The sequence below is a fragment of the Equus przewalskii genome, chromosome 1 (assembly GCF_037783145.1).
Source record: "Equus przewalskii isolate Varuska chromosome 1, EquPr2, whole genome shotgun sequence".
In the NCBI taxonomy this organism is placed as follows: domain Eukaryota; kingdom Metazoa; phylum Chordata; class Mammalia; order Perissodactyla; family Equidae; genus Equus; species Equus przewalskii.
In genome coordinates this window covers 36,037,358-36,056,564 of record NC_091831.1, presented here as the reverse complement: position 1 = coordinate 36,056,564, position 19,207 = coordinate 36,037,358, and the positions used below count along the sequence as shown (strand labels likewise).

General features: G+C 34.1%; 1 protein-coding gene across 18 annotated transcripts in view; it reads left to right on the top strand.

The window, feature by feature from the left end:
• Window positions 1–19,207, top strand: part of EXOC6 (exocyst complex component 6) — a 206,662-nt gene that overhangs the window by 78,893 nt on the left and 108,562 nt on the right. For all 18 annotated transcript variants that reach the window (XM_070609826.1, XM_070609809.1, XM_070609930.1 and 15 more), the window contains 7 exons: window positions 2,088–2,243; window positions 4,968–5,036; window positions 7,115–7,198; window positions 11,735–11,781; window positions 11,903–12,023; window positions 13,524–13,595; window positions 18,118–18,215. In XM_070609826.1, the coding sequence (XP_070465927.1) occupies window positions 2,088–2,243; window positions 4,968–5,036; window positions 7,115–7,198; window positions 11,735–11,781; window positions 11,903–12,023; window positions 13,524–13,595; window positions 18,118–18,215 (647 nt within the window). The remainder of the gene's footprint in view (window positions 1–2,087; window positions 2,244–4,967; window positions 5,037–7,114; window positions 7,199–11,734; window positions 11,782–11,902; window positions 12,024–13,523; window positions 13,596–18,117; window positions 18,216–19,207) is intronic.

Below are 19,207 nucleotides of genomic sequence, written 5' to 3'. Positions count from 1 at the left end.
AAAACAAAACTATATTTTTAAATTTAATTTTTATTTTTTTGGTAAGGAAGATTCACTCTGAGCTAACATCCATAGCCAACCTTGCTCTTTTTTTGCTTGAGGAAGATTAGCCCTGGGCTAACATCTGTGCCAGTCTTCCTCTGTTTTATACATGGGATCCCTCCACAGCATGGCTGATCAGTGGAGTAGGTCTATGCCCAGGATCTGAACCCACAAATCCAGGCTGCCCAAGTGGAGTGTGCAGAACTTTAACCAATTGGCCACGGGGCTGTCCCCTATGGTCCTTTTAAATAATACAATTAACGGCTCTGCCCTAATTGACATATGTAACACTGTATCCCATGATTTCAGACTATCCATTTTTTAAGAACATTTACCAAAATTGATTATATTCTGGTTCTTAGAGAAAATGTCAGGAGATTTCAAAGGATTGAAATAATACAGAGTATGTTCTCTGACCACATTGGAATTATTCCAGAAATCAGTAATAAATGGATAAGTAGAACTCCCTTATGTTTGGAAATTAAGAAATAAAATTCTAAATAACCCATGGGTCAAAGAAGAAACTCCGTTGAAACTAGAAAATATTTTGAATTGAATTATAATGAATATATGACATAGCAAAACTTGTAGGATGCAACAGAAGTCATATTTAAGGGAAATTTATAGCCTTACAATTATAAATTAGGAAAGAGACTGAAATCAATGATCTAAGTATCCATCTCAAGAATTTAGAGAAACAAAAGCAAACTAAACTCAAAGAAAGTAGAAGGATATGACATGAAAAGTACAGGCGACAAAATCAAAACCAAGTGGGATTACATCAAGCTAAAAAAGCTTCTGCACAGCAAAGGAAATAATCAACAGAGTGAAAAGGCAACCTATGAAATGGGGGAAAATATTTGCAAAACTGTATGTCTGATTAGGAGTTAATCTCCAAAACACTTAAGGAACTCTTAAATTCAGTAGGAAAAAAACTAATCACTTGATTAAAAAATGGTCTAAGGACTTATATAGACATTTCTCCAGAGAAGACATTCAAATGGCCAACGGGTTTATGAGAAAATGCTTGGCATCACTAACCATCAGGGAAATACAAAGCAAAATCACAGTGGGATATCACCTCACACCTCTCAGGGTGGCTGTTGTCAAAAAAAACAAGTGTTGACAAGGACTTGCAGAAATTGGAATACTTGCATACTGTTGGTGGGAATGCAAAATAGTATAACCGCTATGTGTAACAGTATAGAGGTTCCTCAAAAATCTGAAAATAGAACTATCATATGATTCAGCAATCCACTTCTAGGTATTTATCCAAAAGAATTGAAATCAGAATTTTAAAGCAATATTAGCACTCCCATGGTCATTGCAGCATTATTCACAATATCCAAGACATGGAAACAACCTAAACATTCCTTGACAGATGAATGGATTAAGAAAATGTGGTATGTACATACAGTGGAATACTATTCAACCTGTAAAAAGGAAATTATGAGGTATCTAAAATAATCAAATTCATAGAGTCAAAGAGTGGGATAGTGGTTGCCAGGGGCTGGCGGGAGGGGGAAATGAGTTACTAATCAACAGGCATAAAGTTTCAGTTAGGCAAGATGAATAAGCTCTAGAGGTCTGCTGTCCAACATTGTACCTGTAGTTAACAATGTATTAATATATTCATATAATGCTGATATTAATAGATATTAATAATGTAATGTATGTACACTTAAAAATGTGTTAAAAGCATAGATCTAATTTTAAGTGTGCTTACCACAATAAAGTACAATTTAAAAAAAAAAATGGAAGGAAGTCGTCAAGATAGGAATAGAAACCAATATAACAGAAAACAAAATATAATGGAGAGGATCAACAAAGCCAAAAGTTGGTTCTTAGTCTTTCTAATAAAATTGATAAATCTCTGCAATACTGTTCAAAAAAGAAGAGAAAGGACACAAAGCATAAATTAAAAATGAGACATCACTCCAGATCCTACACCTACGGATATTAAAAGAAAATATGACCAAATTCTTGAACCAATTTTGACAATAATGAATTTTGAAATAATCTGATTTTTTCTTTTTCCAAAATAGGCACAACAGCAGAAAACCTTCAGTGTTACTCTGCAGATAAAGCAAAATAATGTAAAATTTGGGAAGAATATGTATATAAATGATAGAATTCCAGAAGAAAGCAGTGAAATTGTCTTGAAACATACATTTGAGGAAGAGGAGGAGAATGAAGAGGAGGTGATGGCAGTTCCTTTCTCTCTCTCTCATTCATTCATTCATTCTTTGGGGGAATTTTTTCTTTTGAGTTGTATGTCTGTGTGACTCAGTCTTCTCATGTGCAAAATGAATTATGTGCATCAGTTTGTAATGAGCTATTAGGACAATAGAGCCATGTGAAATATTAGACTGCATAATTGACAGATAACAGGAAATATTGTAGATTATATTTGTAAGCATAAATAGTTGGACCTAGGTTTTCTACATAATTAGCAGTAAAATGTAAATATAGTGATACCTTTTTTGTAGTGATGACATATTTTAATTATCTGTGGAAAACATTTAATTTCCTAATGGCTTGACTTTGCCATTTAGACTAATTCTGTATAGCCTACTTTTTTTTTTATTGGTGCTGAGATACTACAAAATAATTCCAATATGGTTAAAGTTAAATTTTTTATTTCTTAAAAAAGGCTTATTAAGTTTAGAAACCTTGAAGTTATCCTTAAATATTTATTTTCTTTCATCTTCTATATCCAAATTCATTCCTAGTCCTATTGCTTCTTTTGCTCTCTCCATGAAGTTTTCTGTTAAGCTTACCTTGTTTTTTATTTTTATTTTTTGAGGAAGAGTAGCCCTGAGCTAACATCTGCTACCAATCCTCCTCTTTTTTTTTTCTTTTTTTGCTGAAGAAGACTGCCCTGAGCTAACGTCTGTGCCCATCTCCCTCTACTTTATGTGTGAGACGCCTGCCACAGCATGGCTTTACAAGCGGTGCTTAGGTCCACACCCAGGATCCGAACCGGCAAACTTAACTGCTGTGCCACTGGGCTGGCCCCCTGTTAAGCTTACTTTTTATCTTTTCCTTTGAATTCCTTTTGAATTTAGTTACTACCATAAGGAGCCTAGTTATTTCTAAATGCTTTGCCTTGTAAATGAGATTTTAAACTTTTTCATTCTTTTTTTTTTGTTTTGAGGAAGATTAGCCCTGTGCTAACATCCACTGCCAATCCTCCTCTTTTTGCTGAGGAAGATTGGCCCTGAGCTAACATCGGTGCCCATCTTCCTTTACTTTATATGTGGGATACCACTACAGTGTGCCTCGATAAGTGGTGTGTAGGTCTGCCCCTGGGATCTGAACCAGTGCACTCTGGGCTGCCAAAGTGGAGCACATGAACTTAACCGCTATGCCACTGGGCTGGCTCCTAAATTCTTTTTCTAGGGACCTACTAAGAGCTTTTAATTGATTGCTAAAAGGAACCATATGAATATGTGTCCATGGTCTTTTCTGTGGTTTGGAAAATAACTGAGTGTTCGCTATGTACATACCTGCTATATGCCTGAGGATGAGTGAGACTATATGTATTTATTGGTGCATGTGTGTATATGTGTGTATGTGTATGTATATATGTGTATATGTGTGTGTATATATGTAGGTGTATATGTGTATGCATATCCAATGGATGTCTGATATTGTCCTGAATACAGACAAATGAACAGCTTTAGACAGTTTAATGTCTTTGTAATGTGGAGTTAGTGTTTCCCGATTAGTCCATTGAAATTAAATAAATACTTTGAAATCTACTTTTTTGTTCTTTCTTAATCAGTATTCAGAGAATCTCTGTATTCTCTTCTCCCTTAAATTTGGAATGGTGAAAATGGACCATCTAATCTTCTTAACTCAATTTTCCCTAGTCTGTTTTGCATATCTTTAACTGCTGGGAGCATTACCATAATGTCCCAGCCAAAATCCGTACTCTAAGAAAAACTTGTCTTTTTCCCCTGTTCTTTCAGATCTGTTTTAGTATTACTGTTTCTATCATTTTCCATAATAAGTAACACTATAATAAAAATAATTTGTCTACTCTGGGGATTCCTAAGAATAGAAATGTGTTCCTTTAAAAAGAGTTTATTTCTCAAGTTTGAGAAACTTTGTACCACTCTGTTTCATCAATTCTAAGGTGCATTTTAAAAAATGTTATAACATCTCAGAATCAGGATACATCTTAAAATTGATGATATCATAGTTTCAAGTGGTAGTTGTTTTTTTCTTTTTTAGTGTTGCGTAAAATAATAGTGATGATGTCTTCAATTTGATGAAATAATAATAAATCATATGACTTAGCTGTCTCAGAGAAGGTACTTTGTCTATAGCTAAACCATAAATCCATACATCATCTTTACCAAAAGCAATAATGATGTATCTAGTTACACAGAGCAATTTTCTGGTAATCTACCAAGCATGTTAAAGATATACAATCTCTCCCTTTTATTACCTTATAATCTAAAATAGTCAACAATGATGATAAATATATAAAGGATGAACTGAACAAATGCCAAAACAAAATAAAAGGGGCATTGTGTTTATATTGTATGCTTTTTATAGTTGATAAATGTTGTAATATCAAGTCCATAAATCTTCTTGTCTTTCTTTAACTTACATTATCCAACAATGGACTAGTAGTTTGACCTTAATTTTTTTTTTTTAAAGATTTTATTTTTTTTTTTCCTTTTTCTCCCCAAAGCCCCCCAGTACATAGTTGTATATTCTTCGTTGTGGGTCCTTTCTAGTTGTGGCATGTGGGACGCTGCCTCAGCGTGGTTTGATGAGCAGTGCCATGTCCGCGCCCAGGATTCGAACCAACGAAACACTGGGCTGCCTGCAGCAGAGCGCACGAACTTAACCACTCCGCCACAGGGCCAGCCCCTTGACCTTAATTTTTAAAAAATGGTTTTGTTTTTCAGGTCTTAACTGTTCAGGATCTTGTTGATTTTTCCCCTGTTTACCGATGTTTGCATATTTATTCTGTTTTGGTAAGTATCTTTTGTATATTTTTATGTGTGTGTATTATGTGTGTGTGTATATGTATATTTGTATTATTAAAAAGACATGTATACATTTTAGGCCTACTTTTCTAAAGGCTGAGCATAAGCTCAGTGAGCTGTAAATCTTCATGCAATAAATATTTGTGAAATATCCACTATGTGTAAGGGCACTTAGTTTTTCTTTAACTTATTTTTTTACATTCACGCTGTACATTTTATTTTAATTTCAAATGTAAATCTGTTTATTCCCCATTTTATAAAATTATTTTATTGAGGTCATTTTGACTTACAACATTGTGTAAATTTCAGGTGTATGTTATTATATTTCAGTTTCTATATAGACTGCATTGTGTTCACCACCAATAGTCTAGGTTTTTTTGTTTTTTTGGTGAGGAAGATTGGCCCTGAGCTAACATCTGAGCCAATCTTCCTCTATTTTTCATGTGGGATGCCTCCACAGCACGTGTGTATGTCCACCCCTGGGATCCAAACCCACGAACCTTGGGGCTGCCGAAGCAGAGTGCACAAACCTAACCACTACACCACTGGGCCAGCCCCTCATTTCTTTTTTAATCCAGTTTGCCAATCTCTGTCTTTTGATTGGAGTATTAGTTCATTTACGTATAATGTAATTACTGATAAGGTAGGATTTACATGTACCATTTGTTTTAATATGTCTTATTCTTTTGTTCCTCTGTTCCTCCATTAGTATCTTCTTTTCATTAAATAGATATTTTCTTGTGTACCACTTCAATTCTTTTGTCATTTATTTATTTGTTTTAGTATTTTCTTACTGTTTGCCCTGGAGATTCAATTAACATCTTACCTTAAAACAATCTAGTTCACATTAAACCCCCTCCTTTGTGTTATTGTTATCATACTAATTACATCTTCATACGTTGGAAGCCATTGACATGGTTTTACAATTATTGCTGTCTGCAGTTGTTTTTTCGGTCAGAAGTAAGGAGTTACAAATAAAAATACATTTATGCTGTCTTTATATTTACCTGTGTATTTACCTTCATTGGTGTTCTTTATTTCTTCACGTGAATTAGAGTTACTGTCTAGTGCCCTTTCATTGCTGCCTGAGGGACTCCCTTTAGTATGTCTTTTAGGAAAGGTCTGTTAGCATCAGATTCTCTCAATTTTTGTTTATTGGGAATGTCTTAATTGGAAGTTACAGCACAGTATGGTAAGTGCAATGATATGGATGTACAAGTTGATATGGGATAACATGAATAGTAACAAGCCTCAGAAAGTTGAGGAAGGCTTTCTAAAGGAAGGGACATTCATGGTGAACCCTGAAGGGAGAATAAAAGTCATACAGGGAAAAGGAACTTGGAAGCATATTTCAGGAACAGCTTGTACAAAAGCCTGGAAGTGAAAAGAAAATGGTATCTTGACTATGCTGAGATGAGGAAGGAGATGGAGGAAGCTGCTGGATCACATAGGGCCTTGTACAAGTTGAGAAGTTTAGGCTTGGCAGCTAATTTCTTTTTCTTTTTTTGAGGAAGATTAGCCCTGAGCTAACATCTGCTGCCACTCCTCCTCTTTTTGCTGAGGAAGACTGGCCCTGAGCTAACATCCATGCCCATCTTCCTCTACTTTTTTATATGTGGGACGCCTACCACAGCATGGCTTGCCAAGCAGTGCCATGTCTGCATCCAGGATCCAAACCGGAGAACCCCGGGCTGCCTAAGCGGAACGTGCAAACTTAACTGCTGCGCCACTGGGCTGGCCCCGCTAATTTCTTTATTTAGTTTCCCTCATGACAGCCATATTTTCTTCAGTCAGTCAAAAATCTATAAAGCCTAAACAGTAAGATGGGCAACTGTCCACTTGTTTGAACTTACCTTTAGTCTTCCTAATTGTCTTGATGCCAAACAAGGTTGCTATCTTTTAACTCTAATGCCAAAAACTTGTTCTTGACATTCAGTATGAAATACTGTTCAGCATTTATATTCCAGTTTTTAGAAAATTTGCAGTGACCCTTAAGGGGTAAAGAAGTTACCTCCTTAGCAATGTGTGGGTATGTGTTTTTCATTATTCTGCTGATTTTATTTTAGGGTGATGAGGAGGCATTTGAAAATTATTACCGAAAACAAAGAAAGAAACAAGCAAGACTGGTATTGCAACCCCAGTCAAATATGGTAAGTATGTGAAGATTTTGAATTGGTTATGCTGTTACTTTTGATCCCCTTGCCCTGCTTTAATTTCTTCAGAGCATTCATCACTATTCATTGAACTACAAATATTTATTGAACACTGTTCTGTATGTTGATTATGGTGATAGTTGCATGACTAGAAGTGTTTGTGAAGACTCATAGAAACAGTACATGAAAAAGAATGAATTTTATTGTGTGTAACCTATACCTCAGTGCATCTGACTATAAAACAAACAAAACAGGAAACCTCAATGAAGGCAGAAATCCAGATAGGTTTAATGAAGCACTGGATGTAGCTTTTATCCTTGGGGGCATCTGCTGAATGGGAAAGCCTGAATTTTGAGTACATGGGAATACAGAGGGCTAAGCCCAGAGCAACTCAAAGTAGGTGATAAGAGAGTGTTTCCCTTGTAAAGCTGAGGCTCCAAAGAATTGTAGCCCCCTTGTTAGGATGACCTAGAGATAAAAACCATCTAACAAAACCTCTCTGCTCCTTCTGCCAAATACTGTAAGGAAATTGCCTATCTCAAATCTTGGTGCTGAGTGAACAGAGAAAAAAAAGCTCTAAGAATTTACAACCAGCAGTTCCTCATATGTGTTTGGTACCCAAATTTATTCTCCTTGGATAGTCAAAAAAACCTCAAGTTGAAAATTTTGTTTAAAGTGGTTCCAGGCTGATATTGCCTCCAGGTGCCTAGTAGAAGCAAGTGTAGATCTCTGAACCTTCATACCAGAGTTAAAGAATATCCAGAGTTAAAGTTTCAAGGAAAATTAGCAGTTCACAGTCAAAAGTAATATCAAGCAAGTGAGAATCATTAGAAATATTGACAACAGAAATAAATCCTTAAAGACTTTCCATATTTGAATTATTAGCCATAGAATATAAAATAACACTATTTAATATATTTAAAGAAATAAAAGGCAAGCTTGATATAAATAGGGAACAAGAAACTATAGAGAATGACCACAATATGTGAAGAAAAATAGAATACCTAGAAATTAAAGATGTATTAACCAAAATTATAATTTTATGAACAGATTTAACAGTTGATGAATTCTCTTAGTTGATCTGAAGAAATTGTCTAGAAAGCATCACAGACAAAAGCATAAAAATAGAAGAGAGACGGGAATACAGAGAGAAGGTCTAATATATCTAGTTGGAGTTTCAGAAAGAGGATAGAGCAAATGGGACAGAGGAGTGTTTGAGGACATAATGGCTGAGAATTTTCCAGGACAGATGAGAAATGGAACCCTACAGAGTAAAGCCCAAGGAATCCCAAGTAGGTTAAATAAAAAGAAATACAGTCTTAGAGGCCTTACAGTGAAACTGCAGAACACCAAAAGATAAAGAGAAAATAGAAGACCTGAAAAACATTATCAGCTAACTTGATCTAATTAACGTTTGTTGAATACTCCACCCAAAACAGCAGAATGCACATGCCTTTGAAGTACACATGGAAGGTTCACAAAGATAGATCATATTCTGGCTATAAAATAATTTTCAACAAATATAAAAGATGTGAAATCATACAAAGTATGTCTTCTGACCACAGGAGAATTAAATTATTCATATGAATGAATATTGACTTTTACCTCATTCACCAATTTAAGAAATGGATCATAGACCTAAATTTAAGAGCTAAAACTATAAAATTTTTAGAAAAAACAAAGGTTAAAATCTTTGTGACCTTGAGTTAGGCAACATTTTCTTAGGTGAGATACATAAAGCATGAACCATAAAAGAAAGAAATTGATAAACTGAACATCAAAATGAAAAACTTCTATTCTTCAAAAGGCATTCTTAAGAAAATCAAAAGACAAGACACAGATGGAGAGAAAATATTTGCAAAACTCACATCTAACAAAGGGCTTATATCCAGAATATATAAAGAACTTGTATAACTAAGTAGTTAAAGACAAACGAATGGACAAAAGATCCATATAGACATTTTACCAAAGATATACAGATGACAAGTAAGCACATGAAAAGATGTCAATATCATTTTTCATCAGGAAAATGCAAGTTAAAACCACAATGAGATACCACTACATACTTACTAGAATAATTAAAATCAAAAAGGTTGATAATAGCAAGTGCTGGTGAGGATGTGGAGCAACTAGGGCTCTCATACACTTCTAGTGGGTATAAAAATTATACTGCCACCTTGGAAAAATAATTTGACACTTTGTTGTAATGTTAAGCTTATGCTTACCTTATGACCCAGCAGTCCTTCTCCTAGATTTTTACTCATGAAAAATGAAAATCTGTCTTCAAACAGTGGCTCATATGTGAATGTTTACAGTAGCTCTATTCATAAATGCCTAAAACTGGAAACGTCCCAAATGTCTACGAAGTAATGAATAAATTGTCACAATAGAAAAAGAACTGATAAATGCAGTGACATGGACGAATCTCAAAAGCATTTTTCTAAGTGAAAAAATTCAGATACCACAAAGTTATGTATAGTATGATTTATGTTATATGACATTTTTGAAAAGGCAAACCTATGGGACAGAATGGGATTGATGGCCAAGGAGTGGGGTTGCACAGAGTGAGTCACTACAAGGGGCATGAGGGAACTTTCTTATGAGATGGAAATGTTCTATATCTCAGTTTTGGCAGTGGTTACATAAATGTCTACCTTTGTCAAAACTCATTGGACTCTATGTGTAAAAAGGTTTAATTTTACTGTATGTAAATTATACCACAATAAACTTGACCTTAAAAACAAAGATAAAGAGAAGACCTTAAAAATACCCAGAGAGAAGAAATTATTTTCACCTAAACAAGTCAATGGAATTGACTTTTCAATGCTGAAGGAAAATAACTGTCAACCTGGGATTCTATATCCAGTGAAACAAGGGCAAAGATAGACACTTTCAGACAAAGAAGAGGATAGCTTGCTACTGAGACACCCTTACTAAGCAAATTCTAAAGGATCTACTTTAGACAAAAGGAAAGCAATGCCAAATGGAAGATATGCGATGCTAAAAGGAATGAATAGCAAAGAAACTAAATATATGGATAAATCTGTGTTTCCTATAGAAAATAATATTAATAGAATATTATGGACCTTAAAACAAAATAAAATTAAAATACACAACAAAAATAGCATAAATATCAAAATGAGATAGAAGTTAACGAAATGAAACTATTCTACAGTTTCTGAATTGTCCAGAAGATGAGTAAAAATATTGATTAATTGTAGTTTGATTACTTAAGAATGCATTATGTAATTTCTGGAGTAGAAACAGAGTATATACCTTCATATAATACAAAAAAGCTAGAATGATAAATAAAATATTCATCTCTTGGAGTTGATTAAAAAAATGGTAATTTTAAACCTATAAGCACTTGATAACATTGACTCAAAATATTTAAAGCAAAATTGCCACATCTAAAAGCATAATTAGAAAAATCCATAGGCATAGTGGATTTTTGAAGGTCTCAGTATGTTATAAACCAAATAGAATGTCTTTAAAAATACGAAACATGCTTAATAGGCTTGATCTAAAGAACTACGTAGAATCTTGTTTCAACAATTGTAGAAACATATTCTTTTCAAGCACACACGGAACAATATAAAATGTGACTTTATACTATGTTATAAAGCAAGTATCAAGAAGTATCAAACATCTGGTGTCATGTAGACTACATTCACTGATCATAGTATTTTTAAACTAACAGTAATAACATTCCTCCCCCCACCTGAAAAAAACTCAGATATTTGAAAACTTTGATCATATTTAAATATACAAAATATAACATTTGAACTTAATTGAAGTAATGAAGTATTTCATGTAATAAACGTTTATGAATGAAATTCAAATGATCAAATATTTTCCTGTATGCCTTTTGTTAAAATTATAAACAATAGGCAATTGTAGACCATTGTTAAGAAGTTTGACTTTGTTATAAATCAGATGAAAAGTCATTGGAAGGTTTTTAGCAGAAGATACAATGATCTGATTACTGTTTGGAAAGTATCATCTCACAGCTCTCTGGAGAATAGACTATAGGGAGCAACCCTGGAAGCTGGGGAGACTAGAGAAGAAAAGGATGTAATAGCCTAAGTGAGAGATGATGGTGGTTTGAATTAGCCTGCTGAGAAGAGGGTTCTGAAATCGTATTTACTTTTTAACTGGTTTATTGTCCATCTTTTTTCAAATGCAAGTTCCATGAGGGTAAGGACGTTTTATTATTTACCAGTTTATCCCTGGTGCCTTAGAAATGTATCTGGTTTGGATCCTGGGTGTGGACATGGCACTGCTCATCAGGCCATGCTGAGGCGGCATCCTGCATGCCACAACTAGGAGGACCCACAACTAAAAATACACAACAATGTACCGGGGGACTTTGGGGAGAAAAAGGAAAAATAAAATCTTAAAAAAAACCTGTATGCAGCATATAGTAGACTCTCAATAAATATTTGTTAATAAATGTTATAGTGACTTGGAACTTACTTTCCAAATGTTACTGATATTTATTGGTTTAAATTGATTTTTATTTTTCATTTAAAGCATGAAACAGTTGATGGCTATAGAAGATATTTCACTCAAATTGTAGGGTATGTATCTAATATGGAAATAAGTATTGTTTTTATATTATGTTAAATGTCAGAAGTAATTATTTTCTATTTGGGTTTTAATTTGTTTTTAACACGTTATGTTGGTAATTACTGTTTTTAGGTTCTTTGTCGTGGAAGATCACATTTTACATGTGACCCAGGGATTAGTAACCAGGGCATACACTGATGAACTTTGGAACATGGCCCTCTCAAAGATAATTGCTGTCCTTAGAGCTCATTCAGTAAGTCAGACAATTTATATTACCAGATTTTTAATTCAGTTACTTCAAGAACTTCTGAAATGCATAATGTCGGAAGAAAATTGTACCTCCATCGTTCTGCATTTTTTGTAATTGCTCAGATTTGGAAGTAGTAATGTAAGGCTTTTGTTTGTCTGGTAATATCGGGCTGTGATTTCGCAACTGACTGGTACTTCCCAAGACACTTTTAGTTCAGCATTATAGAAAATGAAGAATTAAGCTGGTCTCATTAGTCTCAACTGACCTCTTCATTAGATCACTGAAAAGCACCGTGAAGAAAGGGTTTTTAATTATCATTCCAAATTCTTTGTTTCCAAAATAAACTCCACCATCAAAACTCAATAGAACTTGCTCTTCAATGTTTATAATTTGTTTGCAATAATATAATTACAAATTTCTTAAAAATATGCAATTGTCAAAATTTGAACTCATTTGAAATAATGAACCTTTTATGTAATGAGAGTTTTTTTGTGAATGAGAGTAAAATAAATTATTTGCATAATATTCCTTTTGTGAAAATAATAAATATGTTAGTGTTATAAAGACTATTAAAATTAATAATTGCTCAGTTTACACTTTTTCTTACAGCCTTTTTAGTAGTTAACCTTTAGTGAAATCTTCCCATGCTTAAAATTTTGTAATCTGTTATTTATAATTTTATTACTGAGAATAGAGATTGAAAATATTTTGGAGGATTAATAGCTAATGTGATATTTAGATTATAAATACACTACTTTTTTATCAGGAATGTAGATTCTTGATACACTATTTGTCCAATGAACTACAACTTTTTCTAACATTAATAAAAAACAATATGTTTTATCAAGGTTTATATTCAGACCTGCTCTGAATATGTAAAATTATAGTATGCTTCCTATTAATCCCATGATATCAAATATGAAGTCATAGTATATTAAATGCAACATATCATACTTCGCATCTTATTAAATGCTGTTAAGGGGACAGTGAATTTTATTATCTCTGTGAAATTAATTATTTTGTTTTGATGAATTACTGAGAAAATAAATTGTCATTCTTCTATTGGAAGAAGTAATATATTGTGTCTCTTTTTACAAGAGAATAAGTAAATAATTGAAAAGTAAAAATACGTGGTCTATGTATAAATCATTTTTTCAGTTTAAAATAATGAATTCCTTAAAATCTAAAGACTTTTAGAAAATAAGCATCATCACTTTGTCTGAAGTTTAGTGTGTGCAAATTTCAGGAAAATTTGTTTTCGTATAGTACAGATACTTTAGGTATGTCATGTGATGATTTTTCCATAAGACTTTTTACTGAATAGAGGAAGCCAGCCTTCCTCTTACTAATAACCAAGGATCTTACTAATAACCAAGATTTTAAATTTATTGTAAGACTGGCAGATTAAAGAAAAAGTTTTCAGGTTTTGTTTCTTAGTTTTTAACCAAATGACTCTGGTTTTTGTTTGTTTGTGTTTCCATCCCTCCCCCCACATTTTCCTAGTCTTACTGCACTGATCCTGATCTTGTTCTGGAGCTGAAGAATCTCATTGTAATATTTGCAGATACTTTGCAGGTGGGTAATAATCTGACATTCAATTAATGGCTATTTTGAGCACTTTTAAAGATATGACAAAATATAGAGTACACTCACTTACTTTATTGCTTATTAATGTTAGTAAATTAGTAGTAACCAAATGTTTACTTATATATTGAGATTACCCAGCACTTTTCATACCACGTCCTTCCTGATCATGAAGTTTGGACAGACCTCAGGGAATATTACAATGTTTTTAAATATTGGTCATTCAGTTAGAAAAGATAAAGTATTTCTGTAGTTGAAAAAATAAAAGTCCATGGTGTATTGAAAAGAATCCTGAACTAGAATTAGAAGATCTACCTTGAGACAATAAGCATGGGCTCTGAGAGTCACACTGACCCTGAGTTTATGTCCCACCTCTGCTGTTGGGTAATTGTCTGTCTGCACGTTTTCTAAACTTTAGATCTCCATTTGTGAAAGTGGGTTTATTACTAGTTTTCAGAATTGTTTTGAGTTTTAAATGTGGTAATAAATATGAAAACATATGGCTTGAAAGCTGTATCCACTCATCTCCTTAATTTCAAGTGTGCTATGACTGAGAAAATCACTTTACTTCTTTGAGTCTTGGTTTTTTTCTTTTTAAAAGTAAGCTTAAAACTGAATTATCTCAAAATTCAATGTCTTTGTGATTTTCAATATCGAAGTTTTAAGCTTGTCTCTCCTCTTTCCTTGATCAAAGATAAGAAAGAATTCATTGCATTTTATTTTCATGCTTAAATTTATGGGATTTTTACGGTTGGAATGACATTTCATGAAATACAGACTAGCGTTTTTCAAAGTGTGATAATAGATGTTACTTAAAAAAGAGTTCTGTGGTCAAAAACGTTTGGGAAATGCTAAGTGAGGTAAAACAGATTTCTCCACTAAAAGCCTTTCTCAGAGCAAATTTATACCATATGTTTCCAAAAGGAAGATGATTATGCGGCATTTTCCAAATATATTTGACCTTTGAATCTTTTTTCCCCCTCATAATGTCTCTTAGATCTAGAGCTTCTTATAGTGTGGAACTAATAATTTAAACTGTTTGCATCATCACGAGTGTCCCATCCTAGAATAATAGTTGTCTACTTTATTCTCAAACCTAAGAAGAAGGTTCTACAAGTTTCTTTAGTAAATTATTTTATTGCTTCATACCTTTATTAATTTGTATGCCTTATATACTGTAACACCAGAATAATGTAGGGTTTTTTGTTTTCATAAATTTTGTGACAGATGTATCTGTAATACTGATCTCTCTGCAAGAAAACTTTTGGTAAGTTTTATTGGAGACTGCCTTAAGTTTTTAGGCCTATCTGTGGGTAACTTGAGGGAGTTTTGCTATCCTTAATGACTTAAAGCATTGCTGCTCAAAAGTATGGTCCGCTGGTCTGCAGACTCTTACTAGTCTGTAAATTGTTTGTTATGGATTCATAACAAAAAGGAGCTTCCATCAGAATGTAAATCAGCAACATCAAGAGTACAAAGTTTAGCTTAATTGGCATTTTTTTTTGTAGCAAGACTTTCTCGATGTAGGTACAGCATTGATTTGTATTCTGGTATAAGCTCCTTATTTCTTTGTAAACCATAGCAAACTGTTCTTGGACTGGCACTTTGAGTATAAATGAATCTAAAGTATTTGGTGTAGTTCCAAGGAACTCTCCAGAGACTCAAAGAAGAGCAATAGATAATATGCAGGTAATAGAGGCATTAGAAAAGTAACAGTGGTGGGTGCATAAACCTTTGTAAGTATACCTTTCTAATCTTACTGCTTTGAAATAAGATTGAGGAAGTCAAATCAGTCCTTCTTATTTATTCAGAAATCCTGCAGTATTTTCATTTCACTGAAAATTGACAGGTTGAGTGTTAGGTAGATCTTATAGAGAATTAATAAATGCTGACTTTTAAAGTTATACCCATTAATTGAAGAATTGAGGAAGGTCTTTTCATAAAAACTAATTAAAGAATATTGCATAATATTTAGTTTTAAAAACTGGCACTTTGCCACCCTAGGGAAATTTATTTTTAAATGTCACTATTTCATCATTTAGAACAAAGCTGACTAAACAACAAAGTAAAAAAAAGTAACACTAGCCTATTTATAGTTCTGTTTACTACCTATTAAGCAAATCTAAAATAAACATTAATTGATTCATTCACTAATAGTTTTTGAGCACACACTATGTGCTAGCAACTTGATGATGTATAAAATGATAGAGATATAAAAATCAGTAAGACACTACGGACATAAAAATCCTTGGCTTCAAGAAATGCACAGTTTAGCTATAAACAAATAGTATGTCTAATAAGACCTACTAATATAGTGATATATTCAGGAGCTTTGGGCTCCCAAGAAGATGGAATGACTAACTTTGACTCCAGGAGTTGGGAAAGGTTATACAGAAAGTTGAAACGTGAGCTGGCTTTTGAAGGATGAGTTCAGCAAGTAAATATGAAGGAAGGGATATTAATGGCAGAGAAAATAGCACGTGTAAATTATAGATAGAGGTATGGTATGGTGAGCATGAGACTGATTGAGGAGCTTAATGGTGTCAGAAACTGTAGTAGTTTATGGGTGTGAGCAAAGAAGGGCAAAGAATGGTAATGAAACTGATAAGGTCATTTGACCCAGATTGTAGTAGGTTTTGTGGGACTTTAGTAAGCCTTCTATAGTTTTTAACCAGAGAAATGGCATGATTAGATTTGCACTTTGTTTCTTTTAAAGATTTTATTTTTTTCTTTTTCTCCCCAAAGCCCCTCGGTACATAGTTGTATATTTTTAGTTGTGGGTCCTTCTAGTTGTAGCATGTGGGACGCCGCCTCAGTGTGGCTTGATGAGCGGTGCCATGTCCGTACCCAGGATTCGAACTGGTGAAACCTTGGGCTGCTGAAGTGGAGCGCGCGAACTTAACCACTCGGCCATGGGGCTGTCCCCTAGATTTGCACTTTTAAATGATGTTTTTGAGAGTCTGGGCAATAGATTGAGTCGAAAGAGACAATTGGTTGAAATTTCAGTTTAGGAAGCTCTTAACAATGGTCTGGGCAAGAGACATTTAAGAACATGAAATAAAGCAGTGGCACTGGGAATATATCTGGAAGAAAGAAAGGTAGTAAATGATAGAAAAGAATGATAGATTTGAAAGAGATTTGTAAAGGTGGTAAAATCAAAAGAATTTGCTGACTGATGTGTTTGTGTATGGGGGGGCATTTAGATGATTTTCAAATTTCTTTCTGACAAACTGGATTGATGATAGAAATACTATTGACAGAGATAGGAAATAGGAAAAACACTTCGGTTAGTTGGAAAGGGAGGGGATAAATTAACTTTAATGTGCTTCCTGGCAGACTGACTGGAGATGTCTAACAGGCGTTGGAATTAAATATTTGGAATTTACAGAGGTCTAGCTAAGGATATAGACTAAGAATAATCAGAGAAAGCAGTCTTTGAAGTCAGTAGACTTGAGATTGCCCTAGAGAGCTAGAAGAAAATATTATGGCATAGAGATAGAAGAAAAAAGGAAACTAGAAGGATTGTTCATAGATAAAAGGAGAACAAGGAGAGAGTGGTGTTAGAGAATTCAAAGCAGAAGAGTTTCAGGAAAGAAAGGTAAGGGAGAGTAGGAGATCACTGACTTTTATATTTAGGAGATAATCTTTGACATTGTTGAGAGCAGTTTCAAAAAAGGAATAGGAGTGGAAGTTAGATTGTAGTAGGTTTGGCTATGAAAGTAGTGACAAAGGGAAGAGAGGCAGCTCACAGGGCACAGAAAATTGAGGGATGGCTTTTTTGTTTTCTTTTGTTCTTGGTTTCAAAAGGGAGGAAGTTTAGCATGTTTGTTTAGCCAAGAGAAAGGAGTTAGTAGAAATTAAAGACACAGTAGTGATTTAGATAATCCACGTAGAGATTCCTATGGGAAGAGATAGGATCAAGGACATACATGAAGAGGTAAGTCTTGAAGGGGTAGAAGGACAACTCTGTGAAGTGAGCGAAATGTTTGGTCCTGATGTGGATAAGATTTCATTGAATTTGGAGTTGGAGAGGAATAAAGTTTTGAAGAGTATACATTTGATGAAAAGATGCAAATTTTCCCTATACAATAATGTCAATCTTAAATTGAAGGTGCAAAAGGAAGCCAGCGTGTTTCAGACAAAATATATTCCCTTTTCTTCTTGATCCTATTTAGAAATCACATTCCAGGACAGAGTTATGGAGATCACTAATTTTGAGCTTTTCCTCCAGTTCTGACTGCTAATACTTTTTAAGGCTAACAATATAATCCAGAGTGAAAAGAAAGAGAAGAAATGTAAAAATTATTCCAGCTTCATAAAGCTCTTCCTAGACTCTCCCTTACCTAATGCAACCTCGTAGAAAGTCAAAAGGATATCTTTTTTCATAAGTTGGAAGGGCATACAGTGTGATACAGTGAGCACTTTCAAACAATTCTCCAGTATTCCCAACATTTTTTAAATGAACATCTTTATTTATTTGACTTATCTGCTTTTTTTTGTGTGTGTGTTTTAGGGTTATGGTTTTCCAGTGAACCGACTTTTTGACCTTTTATTTGAAATAAGAGATCAATACAATGAAACACTGCTTAAGAAATGGGCTGGAGTTTTCAGGTTAGTCTAAGCCATGGTGCCTTAGTGTAATGAAGAAGTTTGTCAAATGCTAAAGTAACTGATTTTGCATTTAGCAGTAAAAATGCTTATTTTTTTTATTGTGGTAAACTACATGAGAAAAATTTACCATTTTAACCGTTTTAAAATGTACAGTTCAGTGGCATTAAGTACAGTCACATTGTTGCAACCATCACCACCATCTTTTTCTAGAACTTTTTTATCTTCCCAAACTGAAACTCCGTAACAGTAAAACAACTCCTTATTCCCTTCTTCTTCCAGCTTCTGGCAATCACCATTCTACTTGGTCTTTATGAATTGGGCTACTCTAGGTACTTCATATAAGTGGAATCATACAATATTTGTCTGTTCTTTTGCCTGGATATTTCATGTAGCATAATGTCTTCAAGGTTCGTCCATGTTGTAGCATGTGTCCGAATTTCGTTTCTTTCTTTTCTTTTCTTTTCTTTTTTTTGAGGAAGATTAGCCCTGGGCTAACATCTGCTACCAATCCTCCTCTTTTTGCTGGGGAAGACTGGCCCTAAGCTAACATCTGTGCCCATCTTCCTCTAGTTTATATGTGGGATGCCTGTCACAGCATAGCTTGACAAGCGGTGCATAGGTCCACACCCGGGATCAGAACTGTCGAACCCCAGGCTGCCAAAGCGAACGTGTGAACTTAACTGCTGCACCACTGGACTGGCCCCTAAATTTCGTTTCTTTTTAAGGCTGAATAATATCTCATTGTGTATATATACTCCCTTTTTATTTATCCATTCATCCATCTATGGATGTTTGGGTTATTTCTACCTTTTGGCTACTATGAAATAATGCTGCTATGAACATTGATATACGAGTATCTGAGTCCCTGTTTTGAATTCTTTTGGGTGTATACCCAGAAGTAGAATTGTTGGATTAGATAGTAAATATAAGTTTCATATTTTGAGGAATCACCATACTGTTTTCCACAGTGGCTGCACCACTTATAATCAATT